Below are 25500 nucleotides of genomic sequence, written 5' to 3'. Positions count from 1 at the left end.
ATTTCTAATACCTGTTAAGATATGTCCTAAGTGTACTGAACATGATGAGAGACAGAGAGCTGGTTTCAAGCGCAGGGCACAGCAGGTGTAAAGGACCACAGGAGGAGGCAGGTAGCTGGGTCCAGGGGCAAGCAGAAGGTCATACACAGGGGGTCCAAAAAGGCAACAGTACAGGCAGGGAAAAGGCTAGTAACGTCGTTCGGGAGATCAGGCAATAGGTTGATAACAGGAAATCCATTAGGCTAAGGTACATGCAGGGAATAGGCAAAAAGGCGTCGTTAGTGAGGCAGGAAAAAACTAGTGAGGCAATCATACACGGGAGGATTCAATTACGGGAAAAACAGAGCTCCGAATAGAAGTGTGTCACAAAAACAATACCTCACAATGATGGGGTGCAAAGAACTGAACTAAATAGTGTGTGATAAGGTGATCAGAATTCAGGTGATTGGGATCTGGAGAGTGAGCTGCGTTCAGGGGATCTATGTGTTTGAGAGTGTGAGCTGGAAGCAGACGTTACACTAAGACCCCTTTTCCATCTTTTTAAACAGAAATCAAAGCCTTTGCTTATTCACATTTTTTGGGGGATGGAAAATGGTTGAAAAATGTATATATAAATTAATAAAAATATATACTCTCAGTTTTCATTTGACACCCAAATTGACATACTCCTATGAACTTCACATGTTGGCGAACGCGTCCTTTTACATGGAAATGGCCATATAGCCTTGGACTGCATTAGGCCATAGGCCTACATGGTGGTGGAATGGACAGTATGTTTAGAGAAGGAGAAATATGTGAATTAGCAGGCTGAAAACTAGGTAATCCTGCAGATAACCTTCAGTCCAATTATCTCAACTTAAAACATGTCTTGAATTCACTGAAGTGAATAGTTGTAGTGCTGCATTGACTGAAACTGTTAGCTGATCATCTCCACCAAAGGTTATGACTGTTACTGAAAATGACTTTGAACTGAAGTAAGAAGAAAAACAAGCAGCATGTCTCTCCTCTCTTCCTGCAGACATATCATTTCAGTTCAAAAATCAATAACCTAAAAATGTATGTTCTTACAAATGTTTTGATCTCAGTCCATTAGGAGGTGACTTCTTTAAGCCATGTAACCTTTCGCTGTCACCGAATCGATAGGTTGGAAACGAAAGACACGTTTAATAAATATACTGACAAATAACATTAAGTAGTACAGGAAGTGAATGTTTGACAAGAGATAAGAAAACATAGCACTTCCTTTTGCAGTTTGCTAGGGAGAGAGGAACTTTGGTTCTAACTAAATTACTGTACATCAGCTGGGGAGACCAAAACACACCGCGAGTAACTTCCATTATCGAGCCGAGATAATGACATATAAATGCAATTATTGTGACGGAAGGGCAGCAACAGCCTGACGTTTATTTGACTCCATCATCATAGTCAGTCTTGCAAGTCCCAATAGATCACTAGCTATAATACTGGAATTCCTCTGGAATGTCTCCATCATACTTAATGTTGAATCGTGGATCATGGACGGTTATCCCTTGTGCCAGAGGAATAGATACAGTATGACAGTATGAGTGGCAAGAATAGAAAAGGATAAGAATTAATTTATTGAATGCTAATGGCTCTCACATCATGTGCTGTGCTCCGTTCACTTAACCAAAACGGTTAGCTACAATGACCATGACATGGATTTTTGGATGAAATGTAAACAAACAATCTAACGTTTCCTTCAACTCTTATCACCCTGAAAAAAACCATGACCACCCCCAGTTCCAGATTGATTTCACACACATGGAACAAAGACAAGCTAGCATCTAATAGCAGTGAGCTGCGACGGAAATTTCACCACCACGGCTGCAGAGCAAAGCATGCCGTATGCTAATTGTCCTTCTCCAGCTTGTGGGGTGTGTTGATGTTAGCAGAGGGGGCTTCCCTGTTAGCTCAGCCCTACCCAAGTCAGTAACAGAAATGCCACTCCACACAAGCACAACAACATGGCATCATAATTTGAGCTACATTGTAAGAAGTAATGTAATTTGGTTTCTCAACGTATGGTACTGTATATTGGTCCATCATTTCTCTCAGCTGACATGACTTATGAAGCATTTTATCTGTACCATGTGTATCAAGGTCCACCACCCAAAGGACATCCAGACAACTACACAACTGTAGGAAACAATGGAGTCAACATGGGCCAGCATCCCTGTGGAACGCTTTAGACACCTTGTAGAGTCCATGCCCAGACAAATTGAGGCTGCTCTGAGAGCAAAAGGCGGTGCAACTCAATATTAGGAAGGTGTGCCTAATGTTTTGTACACTCAGTGTATCTCTTTATCACTGTGTAAACTTGGGCCAAGCAGTACCTAAGACCGTAGTGTGCCAGTCCCTGATACAACATAATAATGAGAAACAAGACATTAGTACTGTAACTAACAATACTATAGAGATCTATAACAAAAGAGCTAGGTGGCAGTTAGGCTGTCCTGTTGCATTAATAAAACAACAATCTACATAAGTGTGCTACTCTCTTACTTTACAGCTCATGTTGCAGTAGTACCCCTGTGTCTCTGTTACTCTACAGTATCTTTGAGACCACAACATGTCACAGCTCTGGTGTAAAATATGTAGTGACACAAATTGGAGGAGAGTGCAAGCTTAAGGGAGTGTGACTATTGGGGGAAACATATCCCACAGTCCCAGTACAGCCCTGAGGAAAGGACAAAGAGCACAAAGTTACAGGCTATTGTCTGTGGATATGCCAAGAACTACTGGACAGAATTGGTTGAATCAATGTCGTTTCCACATCATTTCAACAACAAAAAACTCTATGTGATGATGTTGACTCAATGTGAAAAACTGATTGGATGTGAAAAAAGTCAACATCAGGAAATTGAGTAATTTTTTCACCCAACTTTGAACCTAAATCCAATGACATGGTGCATTTTTGGGGGGATTTCACATTGAATTCACATTACTTGACAATGTATTTCAAAAGTGGACGGGATCAGAATGGACGTGATCTCCACAAGGGTATCTATCACTTCAATAGACAAATACAAATAGTGTAGCAAATTTTATAAGCAAGAACTTTTGTCTTCTCATTTTAAAAGATGTTTATACTGTATACTGTACATATATAGTACATGTCAGCAAAAGGGAATCATTTCCTCATACAGTTAGCATACATAGGGTATTTTTGTTGTTGTTGGAAGAAGCAAAGTTTTAATATAGAAGCCCTGTTAAAAAAGGTTGAATAAATTCCCTTCTATAAAACAAGAATGCAAATCTGTGGAAACAGGTGCAATGTCCACCTCCTTTACTAATTTCTATTCATGTTAGAAGGGAGGGCATGCATGAACATGGCTCCTAGATAAATAAAAGTGGAACAAATAAATGAAGAAAGAGAGGTGCCCTCCATCATTTCCTCACTTCAAAGAGCAGGAGGAGAGACGTGCTGGATCAGTGCGTGTTCAGGTCTGCCTTGACATCGTGTTTCTCAGTATAATTAGCCTACCAACTGAACACTGCCAACCTTCTTTGCCCCATCAAAGACTATGCTCTTCTCTATAGGCTTAATAGTTCTAGAATGTCTGCACAAAGTGTCAGAAACCATCTCTGGGAAGCTCATCTGTGTGCTGGTCGTCCTCACCAGGGTCTTGACCTGACTGCAGTAGGCAAATGCTCACTGTGGCACGCTGGAGAAGTATGCTCTTCACGGATCCCGGTTTCAACTATACCGTGCAGATGGTGTGTATGTAGGGCTGTGGTGGTCAGAAAATTGTCAGCCGGTGATTGTCAAACAAATAACTGTCAGTCTCACGGTAATTGACTGTTAATTAACATGAACTCATTTAGCATCTCCTGGCTTCCACATATAGCCTTCAAGCCACTGATGGAGACCCTTGGAATTTCTACATTTTAAAAAGTCTAATAAATCCATGTAATATAGCCTACACCTTCACAATACATCCATTATTTATTTAAGACAGGTCTAAAGAAGCATGATGAAAATATTTCAGAAGAACAGAATAGCATACTCTGAATTGTCCTTATATTAGTATTGATCTGTCCACGCCAAATGGTTGAGGGCTACACTAGTTGATTTAGCAGAAAATGTCACACCCTGATCTGTTTCACCTGACTTTGTGCTTGTCTCCACCCCCTTCCAGGTGTCACACATCTTCCCCATTATCCCCAGTGTATTTATACCTGTGTTCTCTGTTCCCAGTTCGTTTTGTTCTTCAAGCCTACCAGCGGGTTTACCCTTGCTCCTGTCTGATTCTAGTTTTTCCGGTTTTGACCATTCTGCCTGCCCTTTCTGTACCTTGCCACACCGCCCTGGATTACTGACCTCAGCCTGCCCTTGAGCTATTGTTTTGCCTGCCCCCTGTTCTAGTAATAAACTTTTGTTACTTTGACATTGTCTTCATCTGGGTCTTCCCTGAAACGTGATAGAATTCTAAGTAAATATTTTCTGTGGTATTATTTTATGGTATGAAGAATACAATTGAAAAAAGCGGAATAAAATTGAAAGGATATTTTCTCCAAACATATAGCTAACATTTGTAGAACAACTAAAGATACATTAATAACTCTAAATTAAGCATAATAGGAGTACCTATTTCTTTGTTAACCGCTCAACACAGAACAGCCGCATGTCAGGTACAGTTGAAGTTGAAAGTTTACATACACCTCAGCCAAATACATTTAAACTCAGTTTTTCACAATTCCTGACATTTAATCTCAGTAAAAATGCCCTGTCTTTGGTCAGTTAGGATCACCACTTAATTTTAAGAATGTGAAATGTCAGAATAATAGTAGAGAATGATTTATTTCAGCTTTTATTTCTTTCATCACATTCCCAGTGGGTCAGACACTTACATACACTCAATTAGTATTTGGTAGCATTACCTTTAAATTGTTTAACTTGGGTCAAGCATTCCAGGTAGCCTTCCACAAGCGTCCCACAATACGTTGGGTGAATTTTGGCCCATTCCTCCTGACAGAGCTGGTGTAACTGAGTCAGGTTTGTAGGCCTCCTTGCTCGCACACGCTTTTTCAGTTCTGCCCACACATTTGCAATGGGATTGAGGTCAGGGCTTTGTGATGGCCACTCCAATACCTTGACTTTGTTGTCCTTAAGCCATTTTGCCACAACTTTGGAAGTATGCATGGGGTCATTGTCCATTTGGAAGACCCATTTACGACCAAGCGTTAACTTCCTGACTGATGTCTTGAGATGTTGCTTCAATATACCACATAATTTTCCTGCCTCATGATGCCATCTACTTTGTGAAGTGCACCAGTCCCTCCTGAAGCAAGGCACCCCACAACATGATGCTGCCACCCTGTGCTTCACAGTTGGGATGGTGTTCTTTGGCTTGCAAGCCTCCCCCTTTTTCCTCCTCATTATGGCCAAACAGTTCTATTTTTGTTTCATCAGACCAGAGGACATTTCTCCAAAAACTATGATCTTTGTCCCCATGTGGAGTTGCAAACCGTAGTCTGGCTGTAGTATGGCGGTTTTGGAGCAGTGGCTTCTTCCTTGCTGAGCGACCTTTCAGGATATGTCGATATAGGACTCGTTTTACTGTGGATATAGATACTTTTGTACCTGTTTCCTCCAGCATCTTCACAAGGTCGTTTGCTGTTGTTCTGGGATTGATTTGCACTTTTCGCACAAAAGTACGTTCATCTCTAGGAGACAGAACGCGTCTCCTTCCTGAGCAGTATGATGGCTGCGTGGTCCCATGGTGTTTATACTTGCATACTATTGTTTGTACAGATGAACGTGGTACCTTCAGGCATTTGGAAACTTCTCCCAAGGATGAACCAGACTTGTGGAGGTCTACAATTTGTTTTCTGAGGTCTTGGCTGATTTCTTTAGATTTTACCATGATGTCAAGCAAAGAGGCACTGAGTTTGAAGGTAGGCCTTGAAATACATACACAGGTACACCTCCAATTGACTCAAATGCTGTCAATTAGCCTGTCAGAGCCTTCTAAAGCCATGACATTTTCTGGAATTTTCCAAGTTGTTTAAAAGCACAGTCAATTTAGTGTATGTAACCTTCTGACCCACTGGAATTGTGATACAGTGAAATAATCTGTCTGTAAACAATTGTTGGACAAATTACTTGTATCATGCACAAAGTAGACGTCCTAACCGACTTGCCAAAACTATAGTTTGTTAACAAGACATTTGCGGAGTTGTTGAAAAACTAATTTTAATAACTCCAACCTAAGTTTATGTAAACGTTTGAATATTTTTATTCTGTATAGGCTTCCTTATTTTCATGCAATCAGTTAGTATTGTGGAGTAACTACAATGTTGTTGACCCATCCTCAGTTTTCTTCTATCAAAGCCATTAAACTCTGTAACTGTTTTAAAGTCACCATTGGCCTCGAGATGAAATCCCTGAGCGGTTACCTTCCTCTCCTGCAACTGAGTTACATCATCCAAATTGTACTGAAAAACTTCACCATGCTTAAAGGGATATTCATTGTCTGCTTTGTTTTATTTTTACCAATAGGTGCCCTTCTTTGCGAGGTGTTGAAACATTTCCCTGGTCTTTGTGGTTGAATCTGTGTTGAAATTCAATGCTCGACTGAGGGACCTTACACATAATTGTATGTGTAGGGTACAGAGATGAGGTAGTCCTTCAAAATGTTTTCAAAATGTCCTTCATGTTTAACACTTATTGCACACAGAGTGTAACTTATTATGTGACATTTTCATTGTTACATTGTGGGGTATTGTGTGTAGGCTGTAACACAACAAAATGTGAAAAAAGTCAAGCGGTGTGAATACTTTCTGTAGGCACTATAAATAGCTAAATAAATAAGGCAAATTTTGCAAACTAATGTAACATTCAACCTTAAAATAATTAACATCCATGGCCACATTTTGAGGTTAGTAACTATAAATGTTTTACTATGTAATCATGTAAAGCGTGCATGTTCAAGATAGCATAGGTCATCGCAGGTCTGTGGAGATCTTCACAATTGCTGTAATAATCTGCGCAGAATCTCGAACGGCAAGGATCAATTCCACCATGTACTTTTAATGTACTTTTAATGTAATCTCAACTGCAATCCAGGTCATTTGGTTCTGCTATTAGATGAAGCACATTGATAACACAATCTGTTGTATAAATAAAACAAAATATCTGACATTGTATTCCCATTTGAACTTTGCTGTGCTTTTAAAATGATTGAAAATGCAGTAATAGAGATTTGGGTGACAACTTAACCAAAAATCAGACATTGTTTTTCCAATGGAATTTGGTTGTGCCTTTAGATGGTTGAATCCTAGTGATAACACATTGGAAATTCAACTAACTTTTGGCTGTTGTAATTTCATTGATCTTCCTAGGTTTTGGCCTTTCTAGGGAGTTTTTCCTAGCCACCGTGCTTCTACACCTGCATTGCTTGCTGTTTGGGGTTTTAGGCTGGGTTTCCGTACAGCACTTTGAGATATCAGCTGATGTAAGAAGGGCTATATAAATACATTTGATTTGATTTGATCAACATCTCAAACGAATATTACCCAATTAGCCACGTTGATATGACATATTTGTATTTATTATGGATCCCCACGTGGTGTGTCCAGTTGGTTATGACTGCCATTTTGAATTGTTTCATTAATTATGTTTGTTGAGCCATCACCATTATAGAGTTAAAAGTGCATTTGCACTGATTGCGTTCATGTTATGGAAGAGCGCTCACACGTTTGCTGGGTGCTGATGTGGAGAAGGCACTGTGCATGGTGTGCAACCACCTGTGAAAAGAGCTACAACATACAGCTTGTTTCTGTTTGTTTGGGTTCTTCTCAAGTGTGTGTGTATTACTGTCAGCTAATGGCTCAATAAAGTAAGGGTCTTGGAAATAAGGATATTGAGAAAAAAATTAAAGGATCCACAGATTTTCTATTTGGCAACACTTGACTTTAGTCAAGCTTTCATCAACATCTGAAAGCATATAGAAACACTTTATTTTACAGCCCTCCATCAGCTCCTATTTCCATGGTATGTCTGTATCCTTGAAGTCCAGGCTTAAACAACTGATCATTCTTACTGTACTAATTCAAAATCTCACTCATGCTACACCCAGCCTTTTTAATTCAAAGCACATAAAATAATGTTACAGGAGATTATGAATGGGAGAGAAAAAAGAACGGGGGCTAACAGGACATTGAGGAAGCTCTGGATCGGCTTACAATCCTGTTAGGTATGAAAGGGGATCATTAGCAAATAGCTTACTAATCCTGGGGAAATTTGCTGACTGTGACTCTGGTGCACGTTCAATGTTACAAAGCTAATTTGGGCTCATATGGGCTACAGATAAAGTTATGTTGTGTATTCAAAGTATGCTACACTGGGAAGACTTTACACTTTACAACATCAGTGTTGTTACAATAAGTATCTTTCAAAATATTTTCCCAACAAGATTTTAAAAATACCTATTTTACATAGTTATTTATATAAAGTATTTTCATTCCTGCATATGAGTGCATATCCATTATCACTATATTGCCATTGTTTGTGTCAGTATAATAATATCAGCTTAATGTCAAGGCTGTCAGAAACATAGAAGTAGGAATTAGAATTCAGTAGGAATTTAATAGGATCTCTACGGTCAGAGAGGACAATCCACATGAAGATGTCGGCCAGTCAATGCAACTTGTTAACAGCTTCCACATTTCCACTACTTTACTTCCTCATTAAAGCAAGATGCAAATAACCCAAGCAAATGAAATGCAAATTAATTTAGTGCTTGATTGTGTCCACTAGCTAGCCTTCATGTTTAACAGCAATCAGACCAAATTGCTCTCTGCTGCCTGTTGATGCCACTAGCATTATGTTCCCTAGAAGCTAGGAATCAGAGCAGCAAGTCATTAATATTCCTTCCGTCTTCACCTGAATTCTTTTCACCTGAATGGTAATTGGAGTGTGGTGAATTCTGCATGAGGGCTGCTACTTTCTGATCATGGCTGCTCCAGCTCTTGTTCATGGCCCCGGGTCACTGTTTGATTGCATGCCTAAGTGGCACATGACGCGATTACCACACAGCTCGGCTTTGGCTTTAGTTTGACTCGCCACGGGTAGGGTTTTGTGTGTGTGAGGGGGGGAATCATTTTTTTGGGGAAATGAGAACCTGCCAAGTTGCCTTGGATGCCGTGATGTTCTGTAAACCAAATGCTTGACTGACTCACATCAACTCATTATAACTGAAATTATGATTCACCTCCATCTTGACAGAAATATTTGTTTGTCTCCGTATTGTTATTCGCAACAAAGGTGAGGACGTTCTTGCTAAAAACAAATATGGTGTTACAGTATATACAATGACACAAATAAAAATAGTTGACTCTGCGGGGAGATGGCTAGTTAAAGCAGCAGTACTTCAGCTTAAGCCCCTCTGGCAGTGGGATTGGGAGATGAACACTTTCCTCCTCACCATCAAAGACACAGATGTTCTCGCCATGGGGATTTTAATACACACAGATGGCTGTTAGGACAACAGAATCAAAATAGCCAGTGGTCACAACGACACCACAACTAGGCCAAAACACTTTGCAAACTGGCAATTCAGGGAGAGAGAAGCACAAAATCACTGTTTAATTTAGCTCTGTTGGCATCCTGTTCCTGTTGGAGAGCAACGTTCTGCCAACCAAACGAAGGGTGTCTTTGCAAAGCATGCTGAATACTGCAGATCATATTTCTTTCTCCATGATTTATATTGGGTAAAATGCCAAGCCAGATGGAGACACACTGGTTTATTTTTTTGCGACCCAAGGTACAGTGAGAGATGAGAAATATGAAAGAATATGCCGACGTATAATTGTCGGTGTGCGCATGCATGTGCGTGCATCAACACAGAATGTTTTAGTTATTACACAAAAATCATAATTTCACTAAATTTCAACTACATATGATTGACAATTTCCACTGTGTTTGTGTACAGCCTCCATCAAGAGGATTTAACCATTCTTTGTACACATAATACTCACCAATAATTTAAAAAAACATCAAGCATTCTGTTGTGTTGAGTGGTGATGAAGGACACGCCGTTTCTATCACCAACCTGTATTCTTAACCTCGGCCACACACACACACACACACACACACACACACACACACACACACACACACACACACACACACACACACACACACACANCAGACACACACAGACACACACACACACACACACACACAGAGCTGTAAATTCATGCTATGCACGTAACCGTCTCTCACCTTGACACGGCTCTTAGCCCACTCTAAACACGTGGGACCTACAGGACCTGGGTATTACATAGCTGTGCACTAGAACACTTATTCTACAGGATAATTAGTGCAAGATCCCAGCTAATCCAGAGGCAGACACTATACCTGTCAAACTCACACTGGGAGTGTGTGTGTGTGTGTGCGTGTGTGCGTGCGCACACTAAGCTTCAGAATGGAAAAGAGAGCGAGAGAGAGAGAAAGTGAGAGAGTTTATAGCATACTAATGAGACTGAATTAAAGAAAGTGTATAAGTGTGTGGGGTCCAACTCCCAATGTCCCTCAAGGCTTATCAGAAGTGCATGTTTGGTGGGACTCATTGCAGTAGTTTTTGGCTGTGCTGAATTACAGCTAAGATGGGATCTCACAGAAACATATTGTGAGGGGGGAAATAGAAATGGGACTCTGTAAAATGTCACTGTTAAAAACACGTCGAAAGTTGTGAACTTTCCTAAACACCTCGGTACCTCACCTCATGGTGCCGTTTTCGCTCCAAGGTGTGAAATTAAGGCTGATGTGAATCTAATTGCATGTCTTGTAGCTATCCTTTGTTCTCTGTGTTTAATTTCAAATGAGTGGGTTTTTAGGCAGTTCAATGTTTTTTATTTTTTTAAATGACAGAAACTGATGAGGTAGGCCAGGGTATATCTGAACAAATACATAAACATAGATAAAAGGTTCAGGAGCGTCTGTGGCATCCGTGATCATAGGGAGAATGTGTTGTGGTGGCGGCACTCCAAGGTGTAGCCTAAAGGGAATTCTGTAGGGAATCAAATTATATGGTTCTTTAAATTTACCGGAGGGATAATGTATCTAAGCCAAGACAATGATCAAATTCAATTATGAATCACACTTTAGATTTTGATTCTGTGCTTGTCTAAAAGTCCATTTCTAATGTTACCACATGTTTAAATAATGAAAATAGTAAATACAATTTGTAATAAAGTTTAACCATTGAATTTTTGCAATTACTTTACACACATACTACAGCAAAATATAAAAAACTAAGAGTCAAGCAGGCATCTTGCTTTTAAAAAAATATGCTTGGTCTCCCTGAATCATACTTCTACTCTGTTATACAGCACACCTTCTCTCTGCAGTTTAAAATGAAAGGAGGAGGATGTGTAGCTAAAAAAGACCCAGGCTAGAGATAGAGGTCACCTTAGAATAAGCCAGAGAACAACTGGAGCCCAAAAACAGAGTGATGCACGGTGTTTAATCCTTGCCGTGTTGTAGCGTGTTGTCCTTTGCCTACAGACGTTTTCTGGCCGTTTTGGATTTCATTTTGGTTTGATGCTGAAGATGGAGGTGACTGTCCAACTGAGTGAGTCAGCCACCGAGAGACCATTGATTCCACTGTGCCTTTGATCCTGGTAGAAAGCCTACTCTTCTTCGAACATTAGACATTGTCTAGCTAGCTGTCCGTACTTATGGTGTGGTGAAGCTGATGGTATACTAATACTGTGTAGGCTCTATCTGATATTGATGTTGTTTATTCATGATTACTTTGTTGTCTAGAGAAAATAAATGTATCAAAAGGATTTAGATTATTATCGTCTATGACAAAAATAAACTATGAAAATATTGGATGCTGGAAACGTATTGGGCTTTACTGAAAAAATTGTATTGAAGCTGAATTGTCGAAAGGGAGAAAGAACTAACTGGGACTCTATATGTAATTGCAAAGGGGGAAAATAATAATCTAAAAAAAGGTGTTATGTAACATGAATGCTTTTTGCAAAGCAATATTTTCTATTCCACTTTCATTTCTCATTTTCTCCTAATCCTGAAAAATTGAATTGGCCTTTTTTTCCTGGTGCCATTGTCACGACTTCCGCCGAAGTAGGCTCCTCTCCTTGTTCGGGCAGGGTTCGGCGGTCGACGTCACCGGCTTTCTACCCATCGCCGCTCCATTTTTCATGTATCCATTTGTTTTGTCTTGTTCCCTTCACACCTGGTTTTCATTCCCCAATCAATCCATATGTATTTATTCCTCTGTTCCCCATCATGTCTTTGTGTAAGATTGTTTGTGTTATGTGTATTTTGGAATTGTGAATATTGTTACGCGCATTACTTTTTGTCTATGTTCCGTGTTTGGGCACATTTTATGTTACTTTGTGCTGTCATTTTGGACCGGAATAAAAAGTGCGCCTGTTCACTACACTCTGCTCTCCTGCACCTGACTTCGCCTCCAATACACACTCCTAACAGCCATTGGCTTTTCAGAGAAATGAAACCTACTCTGACAAGCAAAAAAATACTCATACAGAACAAAATACCTTTTTTTTTCAGCAACTGAAAATGTATGTCCTTAGACGAGAGCAGAATAACCCCCCCCCCCCCAAAAAAAAATGACAGTATAAAATAAATAGTGGCATGCTCTGCTAGTTAGAAGAAGCAGGTTTTGACGACGGCATGTGAAAACAACAGAGATGAGCACAATGTCTGAAAGCATCCGACTCCCAGGCAGAGTGGCACAGGAAACATGGCAGGCCGGGGATCAGCAAGGGTACGGAGGGACGTCTGCAGACTAGCAGAGGTGCCCGCTTCCCCTGCCAGGGCTGGATGGATGTGTTAAAGCGGGGGCTGTCTTTTTCTCTGTCTCCAGCTCCGGCCCTGGTCTTTTATTGTCAGTTTATCATGTAAGACAGGCCTCATGTCAGCTATAGAAGGAATAGTAGGAGACAGACTACCCCCAGCATAACCAGTTGGGCTTTAACAACATGCCAGAGCATCGGGTATAGGGCAAAGGAGGCGAGGAGAGCAGACACAAATTAAGTTGACTTAGTTAAAACTCAATCACCTGACACCGTCATGCGCATATCATTATTCCACACTGCAGAGAACTGAAAATTCAATCTGCTTGCCGAGGACTGATATTGAGAGAAATAAAATGTGCCTAGTACAATAGGAATAGGGATTGGAAAACAATAACCCGTCAAATGGCATCGTTGGAGGAAAAGTCAGTGGGTTTAATAGAACATTTCATGTGCAGGCTTCAATCTGTGCCATGGTTTATCAAATTCTACCTTGGGAGTTGGATGACTTTGCTTCGAAGCCACATATTGGCATTCATTTATACAATATACCCAGTAATGAAATGAGGTCCTGTTAATTCTCTGTTTTTACTGTTTGCTGCATTTTCATTCTCTTTTATCCTTTTAAATTCTGAAACCCCCAACCCCCCTCCGTACTACTCTCTGCCTGTCACTCAGCTTTGTCTTTTGTTATCTCAAAAGCAGCCTCTATAGTCATATCCCAAATCAAATTGTCATTGCAGCAGTGATAGTACTTTAGAGGCAACCCAAAACACAGTACAAGCATCATTGAAACTATTCAATTATTCAACATATTATCCAAATAGTGTTTTGTTCGAGGAGGAACACTCTACAGCCTCTTAATGCAGTGACAGAATTCAGCCTAGCACACCCCCTCCCCCCTCTACTCCATACCATGTCCTTATCCTTTGGCTTCCATTGTAAAAATTATTTTATTTTAAGAGGGCATCCATTAGGAAGTCTACTTTTTATTAAGTGGCAGGGGACACCAGAGCAGACCAAAGCGCAAGCGGATTAACTAAACATAATAACTTGTATAAATCAGTGTCATGTTAATATACATCTACTTCCCACAGACTGCACAGCTCTTTAAAGTTTATGTGTAGAACATTTATACATCTTTGGGGAATTAGTTAGCGGAATACACTCTGGTAGAGTAGAGTAGACTCCACCCGGCACAGCCAGAAGAGGACTGGCCACCCCTCATAGCCTGGTTCCTCTCTAGGTTTCTTCCTAGGTTATGGTTTTTCTAGGGAGTTTTTCCTAGCCACCGTGCTTCTACACCTGCATTGCTTGCTGTTTGGGGTTTTAGGCTGGGTTTCTGTACAGCACTTTGTGACATCAGCTGATGTAAGAAGGGCTTTATAAATACATTTGATTGATTGACGTACCACTCCTCCTGTTTCTGACAACGATCCAGACTAAGAAGAGATAAAGCTAAATCATCTGAGATATTCAATCCCCTTACTGTGAATGTTAAAGTTGGCCATAAAGACAGAAGCTGTAACTGAGGGGCTTGGAGGGAGCCAGTTACAGAGGGATAGCGGCATATTATATTATATGATAACCACGGCAACAAAGCCCAACAGAAATCCATCAAAGTGCTGACTGTCAGTATTGGGCTCATCCGGCCAGAGAGGAAGCAAGATTGGCGTGCACTTTATTTTTCTGTTGATGTCATGACATGAGTGTGGACCCCTGGTTTCAATTGACACCAAACAAAGATGAGATAGGTGAAGACGGCAAGATGACCTCTACTGGCTCCATCCCTGGGGTTGTCACTGAAACTCTGGAAGCTTTCAGAGCAAGAACATTCTCTTTGTGGAATACAGATTGACAGAATGGTACTCGATCAGTAACCAGGCAACCTGTCATTAGTTCTACACGTCTCAAGCTATAGCCTATCTTTAATTGTGAGCCGAGTGTCAATGACATCTGCTCTGACAGTCATATAGCCCTATGAGTGGTTGTGGAAGAAGGTGTTAGCTACACAGCAACTGACTGGTGATGATGGGGAACAAAGTCTTCTCTACTCCTACGCCATATCTCAATGTGTTACTATTGAATTCTGGCCTCAGTCACACAAAGCAGTATTTTGAAAGAAATTTCATGCCAAAATCTAAATGCAGAAATAGCTAGCAATTTTATCCCATTTGCACCACGATTCATTTTTTTTTCTCTAGTCAGATCTTCAAACAGCAAACAGCATTTTCATTATCTCCAGCACAATACCAGTGTCTACATTATGTGAAAATGTCACATTTCCACATCCTGTCGAAAAAAATATTAAGTTAAAAACTTCTAACCGATGACATCGAAGGTTATAACTTTTCAAACACTATGAAATTTGCGGTGATGTGGGGAACAAGAAAATACCCTCCCTCAGGCTAGAAACTCATTGCAGGTTTTGAAAATGCGTTTCTTACTTTTAATCATGCCCTATGTTTTTAACCACATCATAGAAACACACCATTTTCACATATGTAGACACTGGTTTGGTGCTGAAGATAATGAATGAGGTTGAAAAGTGGCGGATTTGCCCTTTAAGCTATGCTCATGTGCAGCTATTGTTGGGTTCACCTTGGGGTCATGATAGGGGCTGTACCAAATGTTTGATGTATTATAATAGTTGATTATGCTTATGTTGTATTAATAGAAGGGGAGGGGTTATAAGACCCCTCCCTCCTTACATTTATAGGGTCCTAGACTACAAATATAGATATATAGATATATATATATATATATAGTTATATTCATTATAAAGGTTTAATATTGTTCCACAGTCTTTTCTAGTCTCTGCCTCTTATAAAGAAACGGTCTGAGAAATGTGTGACTGTGAGACAGAACTCTGCAGGGGAGTGAAAGAGATAAGAGACTCGTCAGACATTCCACTATAAATCAACTTGGGGAGTGGACATTTACTGCTGAGCCTTTAGATAACACTGAAACTCTTGTTTGTATAGCTGTGTATGCATGGGCTTGGTCTCATGAGTAGAAGGTAATGACGTAGGCAGTGACATCACTAAGGCTGGACTTCGGGCTTAATAAAATAACTTGGACCCTTTACTATTTTGCAGAACTTACTCGGAAACATGCGTGCTATGTTCCTGTTGTCAACTTCTGTCTGCAATTGCATTAATAAAGGTTTTTGATTGATTTTATTAAAGATATTGTCTGAATGCTAATTTCACCAATGAGCCAATGATTGACAAGGAACGAACCCCAACACTATTATTGACATCCGACAAATACCTGATTGCAAGATAAATGAATGATCCATCGAGATGCATTTTGGATGGAAGGACAAAGGAACGAACAGTACAATACAACATTTGAAAAGCAACACTACTACTAACATGGGATAAGATGGCACAATTGTACCAAAAATGTAAACCCTGCAACATAGCCAAAAGAACCAGCTGATTCCAGAATTGAACAACAACCACAACTTGACAGCGACATGAGCGAGCGGTGCTTCCTGTAACATACTCCATTACTAACACAAGTCATGCTGAGGAGAGATGCAATCATCATGGGTCGCTGACCACAATTCCTTCCTGATTCCGCGGCTGAAGCCATCACTTAGCCCGTTGCAGCCTGGTTAAATTGGCACATTAACTATGAGCTTGAGCCTTGACACTGATTAGTCAAAAACACCCTCAACCTTTCCTGTGTTCACTCACAATGACTGGATGTTTGGCAAGGTGAGAAACAATCTCTGAATTCTTGTGGAACAAAGAGGCTTTTGCTAATAATAAGGGCTTTCTTTAAAAAAGGATTTTACTAAGAGTGATAGTCAATACTGAAAATGAGAATGTATCTTAGCTGTAGCTAGAATACCCGACCAGGTTACACAAAACTGAAGAAGACCAGATAGAACTTGACGGCTTACAAATACAACACCTCAGGCAACTGTACCCTCAGGGCTGAGAGGTGATGTCATTGTTAAGCAATGCTAATCATTTGACTGACATATGACATTGCCGTACTGTTTTACATATTTTCTTATCTTCATAGACAATGAGTAACACCAAGCAACAGATGGAGAAAATTCTGATCACAAACCCACAATGGAACAAATCCAGGGACTCATGGCAGATCCAGGTCCTTTATGACAGGAGGCTTCCAGACTCCCATCTTAGCTCCACAGTGTACCCTGACCCCAACTGCACTCTCAACTCCCCTCCCTGCTCCCCCAGCAGTACGCAGCTCAAACCCTGACATGTGATTGAGACGTACCGCCGTGAGTACAGCACTCTGAGCCACAGGGTATGTACCTCTCCACTGGAGCCAACTTGCTTTTCTATTTATTTTTTCCCCTCCCCTTACTCTCCACAGTTGCTTTCATTCTCCTATCTGCCAGACAGGTTTGAGTGAGTGAGTGAGTGAGTGAGTGAGTGAGTGAGTGAGTGAGTGAGTGAGTGAGTGAGTGAGTGAGTGAGTGAGTGAGTGAGTGAGTGAGTGAGTGAGTGAGTGAGTGAGTGAGTGGTGTGGAAGGGTTGGCGAGGACAAGCCAATAGAGTGATAAGATGGCATACAGAAACATGATAAGTGCTGGAAAGGAAACAGTGTAGATGTCAGAAAAGATAAAGGAGAATTGAATTTGAACTGTTGGTCTTCCACTAGGTGCCTCAATGCTTTATAAGGTTAGTCGGTAATGAGGTGTTTCAAAATCAGCCATGTACCGTACTGAACAAAGTGATTTCCTTTGAGTCCAAGTAGCTCTAAAATCTGTCATTCATCATCTGGATTTGCCAGTAAGAAGTACATAAGGTGCATTATTTATAGCCTTTAATTTTAAACAGGAAACTTAAAACTGCATACACAAACACACCCACACCCAGATCTAAACAAAAACACTAAGGCATAACAAAATGCACCATCTTGCAGATGACAACACAGAGCAGAGCAGTGGCCGCTGCATAAGAAATACCTTTGGTGTGTTGCCCTGCTTTCAAATGATGCACAGAACACATCACGTTGGAGAAAAATGGGGGGGAAAGGATTCCTCTGCGTCCTTTTCCTTCTGTGCCTTCTATGCTCATCCATTCTCAATGACACTCATGGTAATAAATCAAGACTGGGCGCTGTGGCCAGAGGGGAGAGCATCTGAAAGACTGGTCAGTGAAACACTCCCCCTCCAGCCTACCTGTGACCACCATACTTCATTCACAAATTAAAATGCAGAGATGGGAACTGAGGGGGCGGAGTGGAGTCTCACTATTCTGCTTTTGAATAAAGGGAGATGTGTGTGTCCGTCTGCGTCTCTGTCTGTGTTTCATATTGTTATAGCGTGTGTGCAGTAAGGCCTAAGTCTTGGTATCATCCTGGGGCGTCAACATTTTGTCGTTATGTAAGAAAGGAGAGGGAAAACAGATACGGAAAGAAATACTGATGGGATAGTGTGGGATTCCCCTCCCACCAAGTCATTCTGATGTCATAGTTAATGTTTCCTTTCAATCCCCTCTATTTGCTTTATTGCTCAATCAGAAATCAAACAAATATGCCAGCTATATTGTTGGGAGCATCAGGAACATTTCAGCTACTATTACAGTAGACTACACCACTTAGAATAAAAACACAGAGTACAATATGATGGCCTCATGGCATACATACTGTCAGGAATACCACTACATACACTGTCAGTAGTACTACCACTACTTGGAGAAAAAAGAAAATATTGACACATAATATCACTGTACTGTATGGCTATCTATCGTCATGTTGACTTGTCAATACTGTCATACTGAGGTGCCCTTTAGTTAAAAAATAAACCACAACAAGGACATACTGTCGTGTAAGTGGATATCAACTGCCAGTTTGGATACAGCTACTATCCATTTCCTACAAATAACTACAGTTGAAGTCGGAAGTTTACATACAACTTAGCCAAATACATTTAAACTCAGTTTTTCACAATTCCTGACATTTAATCCTAGCAACAATTCCCTGTCTTAGGTCAGTTAGGATCACCACTTTATTTTAAGAATGTGAAATGTCACAATAATAGTAGAGTGATTTATTTCAGCTTTCATTTCTTTCATCACATTCGCTGTGGGTCAGAAGTTTACATACTCAATTAGTATTTGGTAGGAATGCCTTTAAATTATTTAACTTGGGTCAAATGTTTCAGGTAGCCTTCCACAAGCTTTCCACAATAAGTTGGGTGAATTTTGGCCCATTCCTCCTGACAGAGCTGTTGTAACGGAGTCGGGTTTGTAGACCTCCTTGCTCATACACACTTTTTCAGTTCTGCCCACACATTTTCTATAGGATTGAGGTCAGGGCTTTGTGATGACCACTCCAATACCTTGACTTTGTTGGAAGTATGCTTGGGGTCATTGTCCATTCGGAAGACCCATTTGCGACCAAGCTTTAACATCCTGACTGATGTCTTGAGATGTTGCTTCAATATATCAACATAGTTTATCTTCTTCATGATGCCATCTACTTTGTGAAGTGCACCAGTCCCTCCTGCAGCAAAGCACCCCCACAACATGATGCTGCCACCCCCTTGCTTCACGGTTGGGATGGTGTTCTTTGGCTTGCAAGCCTCCACCTTTTTCCTCCAAACATAATGATGATCATTATGGCCAAACAGTTCTATTTTTGTTTCATCAGAACAGAAGACATTTCCCAAAAAGTACGATCTATGTCCCCATGTGCAGTTGCAAACCGTAGTCTGGCTTTTTTATGGCTGTTTTGGAGCAGTGGCTTCTTCCTTGCTGAGCGGCCTTTCAGGTTATGTCGATATAGGACTCGTTTTACTGTGGATATAGATACTTTTGTACCCGTTTCCTCCAGCATCTTCACAAGGTCCTTTGCTGTTGTTCTGGGATTGATTTGCACTTTCGCACCAAAGTACGTTCATCTCTAGGAGACAGAACGCGTCTCCTTCCTGAGCAGTATGATGGCTGCGTGGTCCCATGGTGTTTATACTTGCGTACTATTGTTTGTACAGATGAACATGGTACCTTCAGGCGTTTGGAAATTGCTCCCCAGGATGAACCAGACTTGTGGAGGTCTACAATTTGTTTTCTGAGGTCTTGCATGATTTATTTTGATTTTCCCATGATGTCAAGCAAAGAGGCACTGAGTTTGAAGGTAGGCCTTGAAATACATACACAGGTACACCTCCAATTGACTCAAATGATGTCAATTAGCCTATCAGAAGCTTCTAAAGCCATGATATCATTTTCTGGAATTTCCCAAGGTGTTTAAAGGCACAGTCAACTTAGTGTATGTAAACTTCTGACCCACAGGAATTGTGATACAGTGAAATAATCTGTCTGTAAACAATTGTTGGAAAAATTACTTGTGTCATGCACAAAGTAGATGTCCTAACCGACTTGCCAAAACTATAGTTTGTTAACAAGAAATTTGTGGAGTGGTTGAAAAACGAGTTTTAATGACTCCAACCTAAGTGTATGTAAACTTCCGACTTCAACTGTACGTCTGGGAATTGCCAGGGATCTCACAATACAAGATCATCACGATACTAAGGTGCAGATACGATATGTATTGCGTTTCTCACAATTCTATATGTGTTGTGATTCGATAATAGTGATTTTATTATAATTCAGTGTAACAAGCATATTGCTCACTACATGTCTGCTGCAGCGGGATAAGAGAGAGCCATGAGAAACCGAGTTTTGATCAGTCATGGAAATAAGTGCTAAAAACAAATTTGCCCAATATTTTAAAAAAATATGGAAAACAAGCTATGAAGAAAATATACGGGAGTTTTTGGTGCAGGTAACAAAAAAAACTAGCAAAAAAAATAATTGCGATATTGTCAAGACGATACAATATATAATCAAAAATAACATTCTGATACTTTACCATATCTCCCCCCCCCCCCCCCCCATCACAACAAATAACTTTGGAGCCCCCTTTGACTGTCCCGGTAAGGCTTCTGATGACGCCAGAAAATCCCTCAGTGCATGCTGTGGTGCTTGACGTCTGACTGCTACCCAGCCAGGCTGCCCAGTGAATGAGCTTCTGCTTTGCCTTCAGAAAGTATTCAGACCCCTTGACTTTTTCTACATTTTGTTGTGTTACAATCTGAATTTAAAATGGAATAAATTGAGATTTTGTGTCACTGGCCTACCCACAATACCCCATAATTAATTTTTTACAAATTAATTAAAAATGAAAAGCAGAGTCAATAAGTATTCAACCCTTTTGCTATGGCAAGCCTAAATAAGTTCAGGAGTAAAGATTTGCTTAGTATTTAACATGAGGTCCCTGTAAGGTCCCTCAGTCTAGCAGTACATTTCAAACACAGATTCAACCAAAAAGACCAGGGAGGTTTTCCAATGCCTCACAAAGAAGGACACCTATTGGTGGATGGGTAAAAAAAAAGCAGACATTGAAAGTCCCTTTGAGCATGGTGAAGTTATAAATTACACTTTGGAAGGTGTATCAATACACCCAGTCACTACAAGATACAGGTGTCCTTCCTAAGTCTGTTGCCAGAGAGGAAGGAAATAGCTCAGGAATTTCACCATGAGGCCAATGATGGCTTTAAAACAGTTAGAGTTTAATGGGTGTGATAGGATAAAACTGAGGATGCATCAACAACATTGTAGTTACTCCACAATACTAACCTAAATGACAGAGTGAAAAACATGCATCCTGTTTGCAATAAGGCACAAACAAATTGGCAAAGAAATTAACTTTATTTCATGAATATAAAGTGTTATGTTTGAGAAAATCGAATGCAGCACATCAATGAGTACCACTCTTCATATTTTCAAGCATGGTGGTGGCTGCATCATGTTATGTGTATGCTTGTCATCTGCAAGGACTAGAGAGTTTTTTGGGGGATAAATAAAAATGGAATATAGGTAAACACAGGCAAAATCCTAGTGGAAAACCTGGTTCAGTCTGCTTTCCAACAGACACTGGGAGACAAATTCACCTTTCAGCAGGACAATAACCTGAAACACAAGGCCAAATATACACTGGAGTTGCTGAGTGTACTAATTACACTGTTGGCTTAAATTTGCTTGAAAATCTATGGCAAGACTTGAAAATGGCTGTCTAGAAATAATCAACAACTAACTTGACAGAGCTTGAAGAATTGTAAAAAAGAATAATGTGCAAATATTGTACAATCCAGGTGTGCAAAGCGCCTAGCTCCTTAACCAGAAAGACTCACAGCTGTAATCGCTGCCAAAGGCGCACATTTCTTTTTACCCCTTTTTCTTCCCAATTGGTAGCTACAGTCTTGTCTCATCTCTGCAACTCCCATTCAGACTCAGGAGAGGCGAAGGTCGAGAACCATGTGTTCTCCGAAACACAACCCAACCCAACCAAGCCAAGCTGCACTGCTTCTTGACACAATGCCCACTTAATCCAGAAGCCGGGTTTATTATATTTCAGAGGAAACACTGTGTACCTGGCGACTGTGTCAGTGTGCACTGCGCCTGGCCTGCCACAGGAGTTGCTAGTGCACGATGGGACAAGGACATCCCTGCCGGCCAAACCCTCCCCTAACCCAGGCGACGCTGGGCCAATTGTGCGCCGCCCAATGGGTTAACAGAGCCTGGACTCAAACCCAGAATCTCTAGTGGCACAGCTAGCACTTTGATGCAGTGCCTTAGACCACTGTGCCACTCGGGAGGCCCTGCCAAAGGTGATTCTAACATGTACTGATCAGGGATGTGAATACTTATGTAAATTAGATATTTCTGTATTTAATTTCCAATAAATTTGCAAAAACAAAAAATAACATGTTTTCACTTTATCATTATGGGGTACTGTGTGCAGATGGGTGGGAATATTCTTATATTTTTTCATTCATTTTGAATTCAGGCTGTAACACAACAGAATGTGGAATAAGAAATGGTATGAATACTTTCTGAAGGCACTAATCTAAATCAAGACCTGATTAAATCCATCTCCACCCCCTACACAAAGAGCAGTCATGGCGAGAGCACAGCAAATTTGCTGGCTGGCTGAATGGAAGGACAGAGAGTCCTAACTCAAGAGTCGACGCGTGTCCTTAATGAGAAAAGAAAGTGATTTACAAGCATATGCTCCAGACACTGCAGTCTGTTTAGTCTGCAGTCTCAATGCTGCTGGGCTGAGAGAGAGATAAAGTGAGAGACAGAGAGACACAGAAAGACAGACCGACAGAGACATAAAGAGAAAGAGAGAGAGAGATGGGTTCCACAAAATGTGCGGGTTACTATACGATTCCGGTGTTGTGCATAGTCATAACAAGCAATGTATTGTTCGATTGCCATGGGGTCAAGTTCAAAATGAACGGTATACATCTTTGTTATTGTATGAACCACAACAGAAATCTGGAAAATTAGCACATCTATTGAGTCTATATGATTCATACTCAGGGTATGTGTATGGTTGTACATATCAACTAGTTTGACACAGTCTGTTGACCCACACACAGATGACTACTACCTCTAAATGTGAATATAAAACAGTCATGCTGTTTACTATCACATTGCAATAACACAGGCCTACAGTCGACAGTCACTGTCCAATCACTGAAGCCCCTTAGGTCTTCTAACGCCTATGGTATTCAATTACAGAACCACATGGGTATACACGTGCGCATATATTATATTCATGGGCAGGAGGTGTGGAAAGCCAAAACCTTGTTTTGCATATAGGATTAACTGTGTGTATGTTATCTGAAGATTGACAACTGTGGCCCACTGCTGTGGATACTTTTCTAAGGGACACAAATAAACACTACTCAATCAATGCAAGGCAGAGTCAACCTCATATGTGGGCCCTGGCCTAAACCCTTGCAATTTGCAATGAGAAAATGATGACACTGTAGCAAGTTTACATTATTATGCATTTCTTAATCTAACTTCCTTCAATGCTGCACATGTCCTAGTCTCTGCTATGAATAATGTGTTCATAAAAATACAAAATACCAATTGCATGCAGATTTTCACAGCTAAATTGCAATCTATGCATTCCCTCACTGCCTAATACTTAAGGCTATGCATGTCACTTACAGTCATAGTACACAAAAATGACCCAATTGGTGTGTGTATGTGCGCGCGGTGAGTGAGAGAGCCGTGTACGAATAGTGTCGAGTTCGTTCTTGCGTTTTCATTACATGAGTGGTGTTCAGATACATATATAAGATACATATATAAGTTCCCAACGCTGTTTTAGTCCCTGTACCAGATAGATATGGCACAGTGGCTCTTCCCCTTGATTGGCCAACACACCTCTACTTGGGCTATCATGTCGTTAACATTAAACTGCCATAATGTTCAACCCTAGATGACACTTCACTGTGTAGAATAAGTCTTTACATTTTGAATGTACGAAAACAATTATTGTAATTCAGTAAATATAGCCTATACCACCGGCCAGGCATATGTTAGTGGTCCCTATGAGCAACCATTGTAAATCCGTTTATGGATTGGGGGACAGTAAAGAGGCAGTAAGATTATAATGTTCTTACCCAGTGTGAAGTATGGGAGAGCGGTGTTGTCAAGATCATCCATAACGGAAATTCGTCCAGGTAGGTCTGTTCTAACGAATAAAAGGAGTCGGGACTCCCCTCCTCCTCCGGCCACGCTCCCCGAGCCACCGCCGGTGAAACTGAACTCATTCTCCCGGAGTACAGGCAGGGTAGAAACGGTAACGGTTTTAACTTCACAAGGGCTCTCTGCGTCGTTTTCCTTCTCCCTCTCCTCATCAAACATCGCTCCCCCTCTGCTTCCCCGGACTGTAGCGGTCCCTGTCAGCAAGAGCCCCATGAGGAGGAGGACGTGGTGCTTTACTCTCCCTGCCATCCCGCTCCCAATGCGCGGTTCTCTAGCTTTGAGTGCGGCTCTTAAACTGCTTGTTCGTTTATACTACAGCCACTGCACGCGCTCGGTAGTCATGTCTGTCCAGGAGGCGGCAGCACAGGTGTAGTCAGATCTGTAGCCTAATACTTTTTTTCTCCAACTTGCTTCCTTCTGTGTTGATGTATACACATAATTTCTCATAATGCGGATATAAGATTCTGTGAGACCTCGCCATATATATGAAATGAAGGAAAGAGGGAATACATTTGTCTTGAGACAGCTTTTTCATGCAATCAAGGATATGCTTTTCGAGGCAACCAATGGGAAAAGAGGAAGTCGAGTCTCCATGACTGTTATGAAGTTATAATGCATGCTTTGATGGTAAAGTTAGATTTTTCGAGTAAGTGCATTCATTTTATTATTACAAAGGGCTTTGCATGTGGGAAATAGCATTTTATGTTTGTGATGGATTGACAAATGTCACTTCTATTTTGCTAGGCTGTCTATTTTGTCATGTGTCTGTGAATGCACTTCAACCAGTGGCGGACTGGGACCATCAATCGGCCCTGGCATTTCTAACACATCGGTACACTTTCTTCCTTGAGGCCCCCACTTGAGGCCCATTTGTTTGCTTGAGGCCCCCATTATAAGCCAGATACGATCAGTTTGCGCAAAAAGCCTCCACTTTTCTGAAAATGGACCAGCCCATCTGGCATTTGCCCGAACTTCAAAGGGTGGAGAAAGGATAGTCTACTGCTTAGAGTGGGAATTACACCATGACATTCGGGGGTCTTTATTGAGTGCACACACTTGAGGCTAAAATAAAAACGTAATTTAAACTGTATTAACACAACCAGTCATGATAATTTCATCTGATTGT

The 25500-nt window shown here is 40.9% G+C and overlaps 1 protein-coding gene across 1 annotated transcript in view; it reads right to left on the bottom strand.

The window, feature by feature from the left end:
- LOC111960840 (astrotactin-2-like) overlaps positions 1-24738 on the bottom strand; it is a 55833-nt gene extending 31095 nt beyond the window's left edge. The window contains exon 1 of the mRNA XM_023983020.1: positions 24290-24738. Within this exon, the coding sequence (XP_023838788.1) occupies positions 24290-24623 (334 nt within the window). The 5' untranslated portion in view covers positions 24624-24738. The remainder of the gene's footprint in view (positions 1-24289) is intronic.
- Between the last annotated feature and the right edge of the window lie 762 nt (positions 24739-25500).

The sequence above is a fragment of the Salvelinus sp. IW2-2015 genome, linkage group LG4q.1:29, assembly GCF_002910315.2.
Source record: "Salvelinus sp. IW2-2015 linkage group LG4q.1:29, ASM291031v2, whole genome shotgun sequence".
NCBI classification, from domain to species: domain Eukaryota; kingdom Metazoa; phylum Chordata; class Actinopteri; order Salmoniformes; family Salmonidae; genus Salvelinus; species Salvelinus sp. IW2-2015.
Note: the sequence above shows the minus strand (reverse complement) of the source record. Positions and strands in the feature narration are given on the sequence as shown.